The sequence below is a fragment of the Falco rusticolus genome, chromosome 4 (assembly GCF_015220075.1).
Source record: "Falco rusticolus isolate bFalRus1 chromosome 4, bFalRus1.pri, whole genome shotgun sequence".
Taxonomy (NCBI): domain Eukaryota; kingdom Metazoa; phylum Chordata; class Aves; order Falconiformes; family Falconidae; genus Falco; species Falco rusticolus.
Genome location: NC_051190.1, coordinates 93,117,862 through 93,135,007, shown reverse-complemented (window position 1 = coordinate 93,135,007; position 17,146 = coordinate 93,117,862). Strand labels below are relative to the sequence as shown.

At 38.3% G+C, this 17,146-nt stretch overlaps 1 protein-coding gene across 2 annotated transcripts in view; it reads right to left on the bottom strand.

The window, feature by feature from the left end:
• The window catches only part of BBS9 (Bardet-Biedl syndrome 9), a 311,284-nt gene that overhangs the window by 275,345 nt on the left and 18,793 nt on the right, over positions 1 to 17,146 (bottom strand). For both annotated transcript variants that reach the window (XM_037382871.1, XM_037382872.1), the window contains one exon: positions 1,665 to 1,839. In XM_037382871.1, the coding sequence (XP_037238768.1) occupies positions 1,665 to 1,839 (175 nt within the window). The remainder of the gene's footprint in view (positions 1 to 1,664; positions 1,840 to 17,146) is intronic.

The window sequence follows — 17,146 nt, the reverse complement described above, 5'->3', positions numbered from 1 at the left end:
CCTGAGGTACCTGTGGAAGTCCTTGTTCTTCAGATCCTCTGCCAGTAGAAGTTTTAACCAAGCTTATACCTTCTCAATCCTATCACCTGCATGCCCACATGATGTTTTATATTCCTCCTTAGTCCATGTTAACTTCCATCTCACACGTTTCTTTTTTTCCATTTGAACTCAGTCAGAAGCTACCTATTCAGTCAAGCTGCTTTCTGCTACTTCTTATTTTCCTGAATACAGAAATGGATCATTCTTGGTCTTTGAGAATGTTATCCATGAAGATTCACCAGCTCTCCGGAGCCCTTTTGCCCTTCAAGGCAGCCTCTCACAGGATCCTGCCTACCAGTTCCTTGAACAAGCCCAAGTCTGTTCTCTTGAAATCTACAGGCTTTAGTCCACTGCTTATCTTCTTCACTTCATTTAGCATCTTAATCTACATAATTTCACAGTCACTGCAGCCAGTGTCTGCAACACTCAACAGCAGATGCTATTACTCCTCAAAATTTCTTGCTGAGCTCTAGGCACCTTCCTTACCCAGGCTGTCTAGCACCTACATCAAAAAAGTTTTTCCTAATACACCTCAGAAACCTTCCACATTGCTCAAGTCCATTACGTTGCCCTCCCAGCAGACATTATCCCTCCATGAGAACAAGGGCCTGCAATCAGGACTTCTTGTTTAAAGGTGGCTTCATACAGACATCCACCGCAACATCCCCTTCCTCAAGCATCCATCTGATTCTGAACAGATGGAATCTTGATAAACTCTCAACATGGTGGTTCAGTATTCAAGCTGCTCCTACATGGTGAACACAAATCCTCCCCTTTATGTCTTTTCTTCCTGAAGAGTCTGGAGTCATCAATTACAGCACCTTGGTCATGCAAGCTACCCTGTCACATCTCTAAGTGCACACACAACTTCTAGCTCTTCCTCTTTGTTGTCAAGGCTGTAGGTGTTTGTAAATATGCACTTAATATGGGCCCTGACTCATTCCACTTCATCTGAGGTACTATGAAAGCATCCCCCTTTGTGCACTTGACCTTTACACCCTATATCAACACTTACATGCTGGATTTAGCACCTATCCCTCAGCTTAGCAGTCAACAAGATTAACAGTCCCCCTCTGCCATTTTATCAGGTGGATTCCATCTCTCCCCCCCCAGTGCTCATGTCTTTGAGAGGATCCTATAACCAGGCCAAAGCCCTGGCTCTAATCTCTTCTGAAAACTGAGTAGATTCATCAGATTAACACCTCTTCGCATCAAAATAAAAATCCCATTGAAACAACTGGAAGGAAGATTTCGCTCAAGCAGTATAGCACAGACAACACTGAAAGGACAGACTAGACTGAACTGAAGCTGGAAAAAACCTAGCATTTGCAGGTCAACATGGTACATCTTGATAAACTAGTAAACTTAACACATTTATACAAATAAAATAGGACCGTAAAGTCCTCAGGACACAGAGTTTGCTTTCTTATGTGACCGTACAGAGACAGTAATCATTCAACAACATACAATATTTTATTTTTCTTCTTTCCTGCAGCTACCTATCACCTGCTTCTGGATACAATATTGGTAAAGGCAATAAAAATAAGACATGATCACTTTTAATTTGTTTACATACTAAATGACAGCACCAAAATATGCTATAATTACTGAATGTGAATACATACTTGTAACTCTCAACCTGTCGACAAGAAGACACTGTAATGAAAGAATCTGTCCGAGAGCTGTAAGTCAAGGGACCAGGCAGAAGAAAACCAGGTAAAAAACGGCCAAAAGCATAGCTTTCCTGTTCAAACAGCATGAGCATCCCATCCATGGACTGTATGCATATCAAATCTCGACCTAAGGAAAGCAAAAGAAAGAAATACAAAGGAAACAAAGTAATGATATTTATATAGTTTTAATCCTGAAATTGTTAGCAAATCAGAATTGTACTCATAAGTAATCCTAACAAAAATATAAATAAGATTAATTTAATTTACATGAGTGCTGTGAGGAAGAACATTAAATATCCTAAACTCAATAAAAGCTTACTAAAATAAACAGCCTAGATTTTTGGGGGAAAAACATTCAGAATATATTAAGAGCAAACAAAATGTTAGATATTTTATTTCAAACCAAAATTCCAAAAGATATAACTTTTACAATTTCAGTTTAAAGACATGTTTCAATACTCCTGAAACCCCAAATTATCCTGGTTCTTAAATGCCTCCATACCCTGCAAGCAGTCATAAGAACTGTGGTTTAAAAATAACCTATTCTACTCTTTCAAGCCCACTTAAGCAACATAACAAAGCCCTACAAATATGTATTGTGAAAATAATACAACAGTAATTTTTCCAAGTTTTACATTCACATTTTCTGTCTTCAAGGAAAGAAAAAACAAAACAGACCTACTCCATGTTACCAACAAGACTAAAAAAAATAAGCTTGGAGCAAATTAATTCAAGCTTTGTCCATTATTCAGCAGCCTCCAGACATGACTTGTCATGCCTCAAATACACCAATCTAAATTCAAAGTCTCATTTGGAAGACTTCTGAGATCAGAAGCTGATTATGCAGTTTGCATTTCATATGCAAGGGTAACAGTTCAAACAAATGTTTTTCATACATTCAAAGAGAGCTATACCAGGAATACTAAAACCTTCTGAAGCTGACAGAAGCATCTTGCTTGAATTCAGAGATAAGCCCCTATCTTGCAAGCACAACATGAAATACTTGTAATTCAAAATGTCTATTCACCTCCATCAAAATACTCCATTGTCTTTCAGGAATTTATGTATGGAGGACCCAAACAAATTTGTCTATTCACTAAGCTCCATTCCTTAATCCTTTAAGAATCATTTTTTAATACAGGAAGGCAAAGCAAACCAAAAATAGACTAAAACTTCTTTCTTACACTTAGATAAAGGTAACAAAGGTCAAACAGATATTCAGTATCTGAAAAAGCAACAAATATGATGTACAGTGCAAAACATTGCTCATCTCCACTATGATTCTTCATAGACACTTAAAAATAAATAGCAGTGTAATAGGTCAGCAGTACATCATGTTACTTGTCCTTGTGATTAAAAAGGAGAAAAATTTAGTTTAGGCCAGGGGTCCTCAAACTTTTTAAACAGGGGGCCAGCACGCGGATGAAGTGGCAGGCAGCCATCACAGGCTGCTTGGTTTCCCCTACAACCCCCGGCAGGGGGGGTGGGGGGGTGGGGGGGTGGGGTGTGTTTGTAAATACCGGGGGCTGGATTGAGGACCCTGGGGGGCTGTATCCGGCCTGCAGGCAGTAGTTTGAGGACCCCTGGCTTAAACTAAGAACAGAAAAAACAAAAAGCAAGTAAAGCAGCTGGGTCCCTTCTGCTTGTCCTCCTCCATCCCTTCTTCAGATTTTCCCATTTTCTAAAAATCAAGGTCTCCCATACTTCTATAATTCAGTACATGTAAGTGTTTACTACTACAAACCCTATTGCAAAGATCAACCATTTGACAGGAAGGACATTTGACAGTGTAATTCATGCTGTGCATCTGGTAGAGGCAAAGCTGAATCTTTCAGTCTCTGCTGAAAAAGTCCAAATACTTCAAGCCCTCACATCAATGATTACATAAACAAAACTACAAAACAATTTCAACAGTGTAATTTCAGGAACACTGATGGTATTTCAAGCATATAATCACAACACCTGTTTCTTCCCTTATGTCCTACATATGCCTTTTCTGAAAGCCTTATAGGTCATTCTTATTTAGTGGAATTTTGTTGGGTTTGTGTGTTTGAAAACTCCTGAAGTGCATACATTTTGAAGGTTAACATTAACTGATAATATCACTTATATTTTGCTTTAGCAAGGTAGTAATAGCATTTCCAAATGACTAATTAAATAAAATATAGAAAATAATTTTATTCAACATTAGGCAAATCTCTTATTCTTTACTAAACATGAGAGAAGTACCCCACTAATCAAGAATCCTGGGTGGCTTCAAATAGAAACTTCACTGAGGAACAAGAAAAACTCATCTTCCTAAACTAAAAAATGTCAGAATCTGTACTTATAAACTACCACGTTATAGAAAAGCAATTCAATGTGGAAATCATTAAAGTACTGTTCAAAAGTGGCCAGACTGAGATTTTGCGTGATACTGAAGTCAAACCAACATATCTTTGGGTTTTTACTACTACTGCAAGTGAGAAAATTTAAATAGATCATCTTTATAGCAGCTCATTAAACTAGTAACCACTTGTCACTGGCAAATACAATTTGATGATTGTTCTAGTTTGTCAGCTGATCAAAAGGGAATTGGGTTCAGATCCCCAAATCCAGAGTGGTGGAGATGGGTGCCACAAGGCACTCAGTGCAGTGATGCAACCAGTCCTGGAGAAGCTGGTGGAAGCCCCAAGGAAAGTTATTTTTTTGTGAAGTTCAGCACATAAAGCTGGGAGGAGGAGGAAGTGGGGGACATTTGAAGTGAAGAGACACAGCCAGGATAGCTGACCCAAAGTGGCCAAAGGGATATTCCATACCATATGACATCATGCTCAGTATATAAACTAGGGGGAAAGCCGGCTGGGGGCCATTGCTTGGGAACTGCCTGGACACTGGTCAGCAGGTGGCGAGCAACTGCATTGCGCATCACTTCTTTTGTCTATACTAATTCTTTTCTCATTGATGTTGTTCTTGTTATTATTATTATCCCATCACTTTCTGTCCTTTTAAACTCTTCATCTCAACCCATAGATTTTATTTTTTTCTTCCGATTCTCTCCTCCGTACCACTGTGGAGGGGGGAGCAAGCAAATGGCTGTGTGGTATTTAGCTGCCTGCCGGGTGAAACCACTAACAGTCCTTTTTGGTACTCAACATGGAACTCAAAGGGTTAGAGATAACAGATTGGAACGGAACATGCTAGATCAAATTTATAGCTGGTTTTGCTGTTCAGCTATTAATTGACACTTCTGTGCTTGCCATGGGCATGGGCTTGCCTCACTGTGTTACACCCTTGTACTTGTTAGTGGCTGTTTGCTGCACTGCTTATCATCTCACTGTGCTGTGCCCAGGAGCATTCTGATAACAGCAACGGCGATGTGCCTGGGCTGGCAGACAGCCAGGGAATGGCCACTGTTTCTGTGCTGCTGTGCTGGACAGGCTGGAACTCCAGTGTGAATTCAAGTCAAAGGGACTTTGACCTGTGGATGAGTTCATGCAGGAGCAGGATACTCCAAAGTCCCTGTGGCCGTGAGTAAGTCCATGCTGCAGCAGGTACGCCTCAAAGTGTCTGTGGCCATGGTTATGTCTGCACTGCAGCAGGTATGCCTCTGAAGGGACTGTGGCCCAAGGATAAGCCCACGCTGGAAAAGGTACACTTCAAAGCACCTGTGGCTGTAGATAAGTAAGTCCCTGCTGCAGCAGGTACATCTTGAAGCATCAGTGGCTGTGCATGAGGCCATGCTGGAGGCACCTCATTACATGCCATCATGATGACTTGCTCAGCATATAAAGCTGGAGGTAAGGAGGAAGGGGGGATATTCAGAGTTACAGCATTTGTCTTTCCAAGTAACCATTATGCATGATGGAGCCCAGGTTTCCTGGGGATGGCTAAACACCTGCCTGCCCATGGGAAGCAGTGAATTAATTCCTCACTGTGCTTTTTTTGGACACACAGCTTTTGCTTTACCTATTAAGTTCTTTATCTCATCCCATGAATTTTCTCTCTTTTACCCTTCCGGTTCCCTCCCCCATCCCACTGAAGGGGGGTGAATGAGCAGCTGTGCTGTGCCGAGTTGCCAGCTGGGGTAAACCACAACAATGCTTTAAGTCTCAAAAGTTTAATCTATAATGTTCTGAAGTTTATACCACTAGATTAGAAACTTGAAACATTTTAAATGTTTCCTCTTCTATGTGCAGATTTAATAAATTCATGCAACCTGCTAGGAAGTGTAAACTTTTTACCTGTCTTGACTGCAAAAGTCAATGAAGAAATGTTTCCTGTGACTAAATGCAATAATTTGAGAGAATTATGGGTTTGACATAGATCTCCAAAAGCACTTTCTAAACAGACAAATTCTTTGAGAACTATAATTTTCCTAGGATTTTCTATACAGACTTTCTAAATTATAAAGCAGGGTCTAGGGCTTCTGTTCAGTCTTAGAATTTATTGTTTATAAAATTAAAAACATTCTACAATACACAAACACATTAGATATGCATATATATACACACCTTTTAAATGTGCATAATTTCCTCTGAAATTATTTGAATAAAGCAGCTTTATTAGGCCTTTAAGAATCATGCACCCTCTTAAATATTCTTCACAGGAAAGATTCCAGGACTGAGTTATTCATAACTTGTAGCTGACATCCTGTACCTGAAATATGTGGTATCTAGAGGTTACAGCAACTACTGATCATATTCAGAATGAACATTTGGTTTGCTGCTTATACTGAATCTCTGAAGTACTAGCCAAGAACACTGCAATGACTTTACTAACACACGATTCAGAAATTAGCGAGTGATCTATAGATAAGCACCTTATATGTTTCAATTTAAAAAACCAAGATGAACGTGCAAATTTGAAATTTTTAATATTAACGTTCCTAAAATTCTGACCATCCTACACTATCAACTAATACTACTGTAAATTAAAAAAAAGAAAAAACAATGTATGCAGAAAAGAATTGTAGCAGCTATAAGTTCGAAGAGTATCACTTGAAGCAAACTAAGGTTGTGAGTAGACAAATGAGCAAAACCAATTCAATGCCTTGCTACTGCTGGCAGGAGCAATACTGCTCACCTTCTTCCCTGTGGGCCTCCAGCTCCCCTTGCTCAGGTCACACAGTTCCTCCCCACTCCCAAGCCAGGTCTGCTACTTATCCGATGGCTGTTAAGCTGATAGGAGAACCCAAATTTGTAATTTTAAAAATGTTTCAGATAAGTGAATCATTACCCCACGTAAATAACTCCATACTAACTTTGCACCTGCCAGGAGTGACCTGGAAAGTATCAAGTATGACATGACCCTGTGGGTGATGCTTAAGGCCATGAGGGCCCAGGTGGTTTTCCTCCTTGATCCTGTTGAGGAAGGGGAAAGGCATGAGGAAGACTGGGTGTATCGTGTGAGCCAACAACTGGTTGCACAGCAGGTATGTGCAGCAGGGGTTTGGTTTATGACCATGTGACCCTCTTTGAGGACAGGCAGCTGTTTGGAAGAGACAGGATCCTCTGACTAAATCCAGCAAAAGTATCTTTGCCAACAGGCTTGCCAACTCAGTAAGACTAACTTTAAACTAGGAATTACAGGGGAGGGAGAGATTTTACAACAATCAAGTGAGGAAGTGGTAAATGGGATAAGCAAGCAAAAGGTGCTGTGACAACGTGAACCAAAGGGACATAGCAACCAACAAAACAGGGCTGAAGTGGAATCATTTCAAGCACAGGAATCCAAGTAAGGAAGTGCTCATGGAACAGCAGGCTTGTGGAGAAAGCTCTCATGGCCTTTTTGAGTGCCTCCCTGAAACGCCTGTACAGTAATGCACATAGTATGGGGAAAAATGGGAAGAACTGAAAGTCTGTGTGCAGTTACAAAATTATGACCTCATCGGGATCACACATAGTGGGCTAGCTTACAGGACTGGAACGCTAAGATGAATGCATCTAGGCCCTTTAGGAAGGGCAGGGCAGGATGGTGATGAGGAGTTGCCCTTTTTAGCAAGGGAGCACCTAAACACACAGAGTTCTGCCTGGGGACAGGTGATGAGCCGGTCAAGAGCTTACGAGTCAGGATTATTGAGAAGACCAATGTGAGGGTCTGCCACAAGTCACCTTATCAGGAAGATGTAGACAAGGCACTCTTCAGACAACTGGCAGAAGCCTAATATTTGGTGACTCTGGTCCTCATGGGGGACTTGAACCACCCTGATATCTGTAAAAAGGACAACAGCAGGGCACAAGAAATCTAGGAGGTTCAGAAGCAATCAGAAGAAGTTCCTAAAGACTAGAAGAAAGCAAACATCACTATCTTCAAGAAAGGCAATAAGGAAGATCCAGGGAACAGGCAAGTCAACCTCATCTCAGACCCTGGGAAGGTAGTGAAGGAGCTAAAGTTCATGGGAACCATTTCCAGACACGTGAAGGACAAGAAGTTAGTCAGAAGTAGTCAGCATGGATCTACAAAGGTAGTCACACACTTAACCAACCTAACTGCTTTCTACAAAGAAATGACTGGCTTTGTGGATGGCAGTCGATGCCCTTTACCTTGACTTTAGGTGCTGCCTCCCATAGCATCCCCATACATAAGTTGATGAAGTCCAGGCTACCTAAGTGGACAATGAGGTGGACTGATGACTGATTAAACTGCCAGGGTCAGGAGATGTGCTGCCATTCAGAGGGGTCTCAACAGCCTGAAGAAGTAGGCAGACAGGAATGTCATGAAGTTCAAAGGGAAATGCAAAGTCCTGCCCAAGGAAGGAATAACCCCAGGCATCAGTACACACTGGGAGCCAACCAGATGTAAAACAGCTCTGCAGAGAAAGACATGGGGTCCTCCTGGATGAAATATACCATATCCCAGGCTGCATCAGGAAAGTGTCACTAGGAAGCTAAAGGAAGAAATCCTTCCCCTAAGCATTGATGAGGTCACATCCAGAGTACTGGATCCAGTTCTGAGCTCCCCAGTACAAAAAAAAAAAATAAAATCTAGGGATGTTCTGCAGCAAGGGCCACAAAGATTATTAAGAAACTGGTGCATCTTTCAGATGAGAAGCTAGAGAGGTAGGGCTGTTCAGCCTGGGGAAGACATGGCTCAGGGGGAATCTCACCAATATGCATAAATACCTAATGAGACAGAACAAATAAGGGGGAGATGGACTCTTCTCTATGGCACCCAGTCACAGGACAAAGGTCAACAGGAACAAACTTATATGAAATTTATCTGAACATAAAAAAAGATATTTTTTTTTTTTACTGTGAAGGTCATCAAACACTGGAACCCATTGTTCAGAATGGTTGCGGAGTGTTCTTCCATAGACATATTGAAAACAACACTGAACACAATCCTGGGCAACTTCTAGCTCAACCTGTCTGGGAAGTGGGATTGTACTAGACGATGTCAAGAGAAGAATCATTCAGATAAGTCATTCAAAAAAGGCATTCTATCTTTCATCTCTGATCTACTTCAAGGCACTATGGTAGATATCTGTTCCTCTAGGCTGTGAAATGTCACAGGATTTAATCCTATTACATAGTCCTGATCAGCAAACAGTAGAAACCATTAGAGAAACTTAAGATGTTTTGCACTGGTATGCCATCCATGTTAATGATACCCAGCTTCCACTTCCCAACAGTTGCTGACATTATTATCACACTGTTGACAGAGTCTAGAAAAACATGAGTTAGCCAGCTGTATAAAATTATGAGTAACCAGTAAAAGTACTCTGAGAAGCTTGTACAAACACTGATAACTAGTAAAAGGTGGTAGCCCACTGGTTGCCACCACAGTCTCTCAGGAATAGTTATCTTAAAGTACAGTTATTGGCTACTAGAAAATAACTAGTGACATTTTTATTTGGCTTGCAAGAAAATAATGCTTTATAATCCAGTTGTCCAAGTGACAACAGTAATTCTACATCTGTTACCTCAAAATCACATATGTTCAAATTCAGTATTCAAAGGTATACTGAAAACCCTCTCAACACTTAACATTAGCTAACTGTTCAGTTCTATTTCTATTTTACACCATTATCATGAATACAACCCTGTAAGTCTGAGTATAGAGAATCTTCACCACACTTTCCACAGTCTCCTATGAATATGCATACAGCAGCGCACTACAGAAGAAATCCACAGCAGTCTGCCCTGTTTCCAGAACCTTAACTTGCAATATCTAGTTTCAATAGAACTCCCTGGTACCTGAAACCTGAAGACAAAGAGATTACAAATATCATCTTGAAAAACTTTTTTTAAAGGTACAGTGGTAGAACACGTTTGTACTTTGTTTCTTAAGGCTTCCTATTTTTCATCTTTTCTTTCTTAGAAAGATATAGATAAAACCAGGGGGGCAAAATCCAAAAAACTAAAATTATGCATAAAATAATTTAGGTCACAAAAAAATTACAACAGTAACTATGTTTAGATTTTTGCCATGTTGCTATTCTACTGTTTTGAAAAGTTCTAGATATTGCATGATATATGATAAGATTGAAAGTAAAGGACATTTAATTGTCAAGTGAATGCCCTTACTAACACAGAAATCTTAGATATTTTGTAATAGTATTAAATTTCAGGTACTTCTGGTTATACTGATGGTAGTGAAAAAACTATCTTTTAGACAGATTCTGACCACAAACTTCAGGGTTTAAGCTTGTCTAAAATAAAAAACTTAGTTGCTATTTTATATTCTTCTAATAACATTTGAAGACAAACACTATACCAGATATAATTGATATGCAGTGTTAATTTACTATACATATCACAATTCAAGTAAAAAAGTAAAGGTCAGTAGAAGTGCTGAGGTGTTATTGCTTAAGTAATAAGTAGTGACAGTTTCTGCTGTCATGTATATTATGAATAGCAATCTTATTCTTAGCAATTTCATTACAACAGGAATAGAAAATTAATAGAAAAACTATAGCACCTTCTACAATATATAGGGACCTACACAGCATATCAGACATGCAAACATTCATCTTTAACATTTATCATACGTATGCACACACAAGTAACATTGTTAAAATATCTCCTATTTTAACAGTAGTAATATGATTGAGTATAACATAATATGACAAGTCCTTTAGAGCACTCCAATGATCTCCAAGCATATTGCAGTACTAAACAATACTGTCTGAAGAAACAAATATAAATAACCCAAGACTGAATTAGCAATGGCTCTTTTTGCCTTTAAAAGCACAGCATCACTTCTTAATATACCTACCACTTTGTTCATCATATTTGTGTTGTTCTACTCACTAACTTTCAAATTTGGATTTTAACTAGCTTGAACTACTGCATCAAACTCCTATTATCCAAGCTATCATATGTAAAGCATAATTTAAGAGAATGAAATTGTGTATGAAATCTTATTTCCCAGCTTTTTATAGGTGAACTTATTTCCTTTGGCCATTTGTTTTTAATGTCTGGTAGTGAACAGAGTTTTTATGTTTCACTTTAAGAAAAGCATCTCCCAAAAACACAGCCAGAAATGTCCATTTCAAAAAAGCTTATTGCAGCCAGTTGGCTTTACCAGTGACATATTTATAAAGTGAAAATATAAACCATAGTGTTTTCTGCAGATCAGATGGAATCACTTAGTGTACTCTGCATAGTTTCAGCAGCTCGTGTCTCAAGAGGAATGTCCTTCAGCCAGAAAGTGTTACTTTTAAGCACAAGTCCAGCTACTGTTGTTTGTAGTTTTGTTATTCTAGCATGATATGAATAAATTTACGTCACACTTTTAAACCACAACGTATTTTTAGAGCTAATGCAAAGCCAAAATTAGAGGCAGGTGGTAGCTCTGAAATAAGCTTCTAATTAAAGCTATTTTGAGATCAAGTTTCTCACATGTTAATGATTTCCTCTACTCTGAGCCTCCTCTCTGGCACCAAATAATTTTCATAAGTACATTATGTAATCACAAGGCCTGAGCATCATGTGAAATCATGCAAGGAAAACTACAGTATCAAATGTGATAAATTAGAAATCAGAAAAACCTCCACAAAGTTACAGATTTTAGGGAGATGTCGGCAGAAATAACGTTACTGCCTTCAAGGGTAATCAAAAGCTTCAGTCAATAGCCCCGCGTGAAAGAAAATATCAATGAAATAAAACTAAAAGATAAACTAGCATTTATAAGATGCTCAGGAACCTAAGAGCCCTTTAATGATACATAGGAAATGCTTTCCTAATACGATAAAAGTTAAATCCACAGTGCATTGACCAGTGAGGCTATGTACACAAATTGTATTCCCACACAGTGGAACAGAAATTATTGTCCTGACTTGAAATAAGCAAATACGTTTTCCTTCACCATTGAAATTTGCCCCAAAATATTTCTCCCAGCATAGAGAACAAAGCTCCTCCAGTTCAAACCCATTTTGGAAAATTCAACTTGCTGCTGAGTGTAGCTCCTGAAGCAAAACAGATCTGGGTCAACTGTGAGAAAAGCACTTCAGGAATCACTTCTGACTAATGGAAAAACCATTTGAAAATATGTCGGGCAGTACTTAAAACAATGTCCGCCTAGTAAAAGGCAAGTCTTAGGTTACTTCCCTAACCCAAAGCAGGAAGCACATGTCAGTGTACATTCAGAGAGAACTCTGAATCAACTAGCTTGGTGGTCTGGTGGCTGCTCGTTGCGTTACTACAGGAGGGATCAAAGTTCAGGACTTCAGCTGCAGCCATTCATTCTAGGCCAGAGGGTCTGACAGCACCACCAAGGCAGTACAATACCCTAAACACATATAAAGAGGAAAAGGAAAAATGCCCTGCATCACTCTGTGCTAATGCATGTACCCATCCCAAACGATGCACAAAGCATACACGTTCCAACTGAGACTAAGTGTTTTGCTGCTGGAATTGAAAAATCACTCTAACAGGAAGGAGATAAAAATAGAAGTGGATAGGACTTTAAGAGAAACTAAGGAAAGTGTTTAAGGAAAACACTAAATCCTTATTCTGCTGATGTTAGCTTTAATTATTTTCTAATCCCTTCTGGATGTTAAAGTATCGCAGTAAAGCATATTCACAAGTCCCAACACAAGAGATGCTCTCTTTGCAACAGCCCACTCTGCATGCTTTATTGTGTCTTGACCAGGGAGGCTTCTTACAATCAGAGCTGCCATAAAAAAAAAAAAAGAATCCTTTTGCCTCTTCCAGCCATCTTACTGTATTCTCTCTACCTAACCTCTTGCAGATTTCTGCCTGCCACAAACCATGAGGATTTTAGATGGAAAGGCAATCTTGTACTATTAAAGTATCTCCAAAGGCAAATCAGTTCTCACTCACACAATCAATCCTCTAGAGACCTGTAATATACTCCTTTATTCTTGATCCAACTCTTACCAGAGAAGATGGCATAGTTAAATTATGCAACCTGGGAATTATCCCTTTAAACCTCATATTGACCTGAGGTGATGGAAGGACCCTTAGGAAAAACACTAGTATGGTTCAAAGGAGCACAAAAGACTGACATGCACTATAGTATCATAGCTGCAACATCCAGCACACAAAAGTTCCTACTGTAAGAAACACGGTATTTTGCACTTAGACATGAGGGGTAAAGTCTCCTCTCCTAAACAGATTCTATTACTAAGATTTGTTTATTACAACCTTCGTATTAAGCATTTTTTCCACATTTAAAAGTGGACTTTTCTATCTAGTGCAAGAAACAGTCTCAGGAAAAAAGTTCAGGAGGCTGTGAAACAGTATCACACAACTGTGTTCTTGTTTCAATACAGCATTACAGACAATATGAGTTCTTTTTCTCTTGAAAAAGAGTATTAAGTGTGCACGGGAGCATGACTATATGCATAGATATAGCCTGAATAATGACAATTCATGAAGAAATCGAAGAATTCTTCCCAAAATTCTGTTTCTTGCCTTAACTTGTTGAGTAACTACCTTTCAAGCCCTGCCAACTGCAGAAATCTTTGAAGCCCCTGCATTCATAGAGTTATTACCATACCGGCATACATGTTTTTTAAAGGCAGGAGGAATTCTAGTCTGTGAACCTTTCCAATATCAAGCTGCCCCCATATGAAGCTATATACCTATTGTACAATATTACAGAACATCTTACTGAACTAGCAAATCTCCCACAAATAAAAATGAAATCAAGACAAGTACTGTCAGCAGTTGTCCTTTCAAATCAATAGCCTTTGACTGAATATTTAAGGCACATAGATGTTTTTAATGAATCACAAATCAATAGCAGACCTTTCATTGAGCCCAGCTGAAGTTGAATATAGGTCCTATTTTGCAGTATTTTAGATACTTTCAAAAGTAGGCTCCTAAGACACCACCATACAATAAATATGCAATCTTTAAAATTCCATTTAAGACAGATCTGCAAACTTCTAACCAAACAAAATAACAAAACCCTACTGTTAAAACCCAGTGAAATTCACCATCTTTTTGCCTACTTGTCCATTTCTAGTCTCCCTAGAGTAAGAAACTTCATGATTCCAAAGCACTTCCATTCTTTACTGATTTTTTGGGCTAGAGAATTGTTAAAAATCTGCTGAAGAGCACTCTCCAGAATAACTGAAGTTACACCCAAAGAACTCATTAAAAAGAACTTTTAACAAACTAAGCTTACAAGAAATACTGGGAGTTTACAGAAACTTAGTTGGAACATTTATACCTCTTCAAGAGGTTTGAAACATCCTATTAAAATTAGAAATAAATAGCCTCCTAAACACCAATAAAATACAGCCACTTTTCACATTCAGATCATTTGTCTATATATTTCCTAGGCTAGTAACCAACATACAAAAAGGACTAACTCTTACTCTGTCATCAAATGAGTCAGTGCATTATGTCTCTATCAAAAAAACTAGCCATCCCTATTGGTTTCCTTTTTGGCAATCTCAGGAAAGACCCCAGAGATTTATTAAGCAGGAACAATTTGTTATCTCATATTTTAAGACTGTTGGAAGCACACTACAAATACTCAAATGATCTTATTACTTTGCCACTAACCTTGCAAAACATTATTTTCATACTTTCACAGGTAAGCAAGATGGCACACATTTTCATTCCGATCAATCATCATACTAAAGTGTAGTTGCATACATTTTACTTCTGCTGTAATCCTTCCTTGACCTTTTTATTCACTGTAGACACCAAATACATTTAAGGGGGTTATTCATGTTTATCTTTATTAAACTATCATCATAATCAGACTCAGTCATGTTAAAGAAATGCAAAAATCAGCATTATTTCTTTACGTTATGAACACTCGTTTGATCTGACCTTATACAAGGGGCAACAGAGCAGACAACCACAGCAATGCATGGTTAAGTTACAGATTAATTATTTTTTAAAAATGAATTTTGAATCCAGTAACTCAAAATTTTCTTTTTTGTCTGCTAAACTTTAAAAAGCTGGATTGCTTTTTCAAACTCTTCAGAATTCTCCAGTTTTCCATAAAACTTTGCCACTTGAAATTACACCATTGCACAGCATCAGTCCTTAAACTTCCAGTAGGCAGAAGTTCTGCTACTTGGCAAGAACTGTGATCAATGGGAGCGCAAATCCCATTGACCAAAGCTTGCATTACCACCCAGGTAAAAACATCTTTTCTTGTGTAGGAATGCCATATAAAATGAAATCTACCAAAAATTTTCTTTTTTTCCAGCGTCTTGGATTTATAATTATTTGGTGACACTTTTTAAAATCCTATTCATCTGTATATGCACAGCTGTCCAAGTTGCCCAACAATAAGCCTATCAACAAGGACTAGAACAAGTTGTGGCCACAATTAGCACCAACTGGATACCACAAAGTTAGAATTCTCCTTATGAATCTGAAGATTACCTTATCACATTTTCATTGATTTTTATTTCCTCTCGTGGTTTGTTCCCTCTCACTTTAGATACAGGCAAACTGTATCTTTGCTTTGCATTCTTTTCTGTGCTCAGAGGACACGCACAGACCTACTCACTACTACCTAAAATTTCCAAGAAAATCTCCCTTGAATGACATAGTAGAGTGATTTCTAATAGAAATGACTTACACCAAACTTAATAACCCAAAATACTATTAGTAGAAAGCATCATAACCCGTACAAGATACATTTCATCTCTCTAGGTAAAGCAACTAACAAGAGTTTGATGCCCTTTCAAATAAATTGCTATAGGTCAGACACTTTTTTGTAATTGAATAGTTACAGATGAATGCTAGAAAATTAAACAAAAGCTACATACACACATTTCTGAAAGACCCTCTGAGAAGACTAAAGAGACCAAATAGAAACTAAAATTGCATTCTTTTGGATGAAAAAATACAGGGCAGCAAACAAATCTGTCAGACAAATGCATCCACATTAAATGCTGGAACGTTTAATAGAAAGTACATATGTAAATAATAAAGCTATACATAGGTTTGAAGTAACAGAAGATTCATCATGCCAAACTACTTACTAGACTAGAAATACATACTGCATTTCTAAACTTCAGAGACAGCATCTCTATACTTAGGTAAAACATCTGATATGATCTCAGACAATTGTCTCACAGGAAACCAGAGAATGGCAGGCAATAGCACTAAGAAGAAGAATCTGGGGATTAAGACTAGGATGATGAATTAAATATGAGTCAACAATGTGTCACCAAAAAGACAAATGCAAGATTGGGTCATTATTAATATACATGTGCTATTAAAAACATATGAGGTAATTACTGTTCTGCTTGGCACTCACTGATTCTTGGCAGAAGTAAAGCAGAAGCCATAACCCCACATGCAAGATACAAACCACTTTATACCACCAGTGCACAATGACTGCAAACATTTGGGTACTATACTTCAACAAAATAAATTAGAAAAAGTATCACATAAAATCTATCAAAGTTTTGAAAAACAAGTCTTTCACTTACACTACACAATTGCTCCCAAAGTTATATATTTCTGTAATTGGTTTTACTTCATTTTAATTATAGTGCTTTGTTTAAATGAAATGCAGATTGAGTGATACATCTAGCAACTTATAATTGAATCAAAGTTCTGGCACATTGAAGGCAAGGGGAGTTTTTGCTCCAGTTAGGCTACAATCTTATTCATTACTGTTAAGAGATGTTGAGGAAGGTGAAAGGAAATGGATGGTGAAAGGTTCAAGAGAACGTTTTCCTTGATCATTTTTTCATTCACATGTTCAATTTAGAGAAGAGGATCTAACTCAGTTATTTAAGAAAAACATTAATGGGTTTCCAAAGTTATGTGCAAAACCATTTAGAAGTAGTCATCAGCAGATTTATTCCATGAAAAAAGAAAGCCATGAAGCCCAAGTCTTGCAAATAATCTGTTCTTATCCAGAAGCAATTTCACAGGAAGGTAACAGTTAAACATTCTACTCCTTAACAGAACTAGCCAATAAATCAAACTCCAAATTTATACTGCTGCTGTATTTAAACATAGTCATAAGAATCATTTAACCTTACAGCATAAAACTCAGCT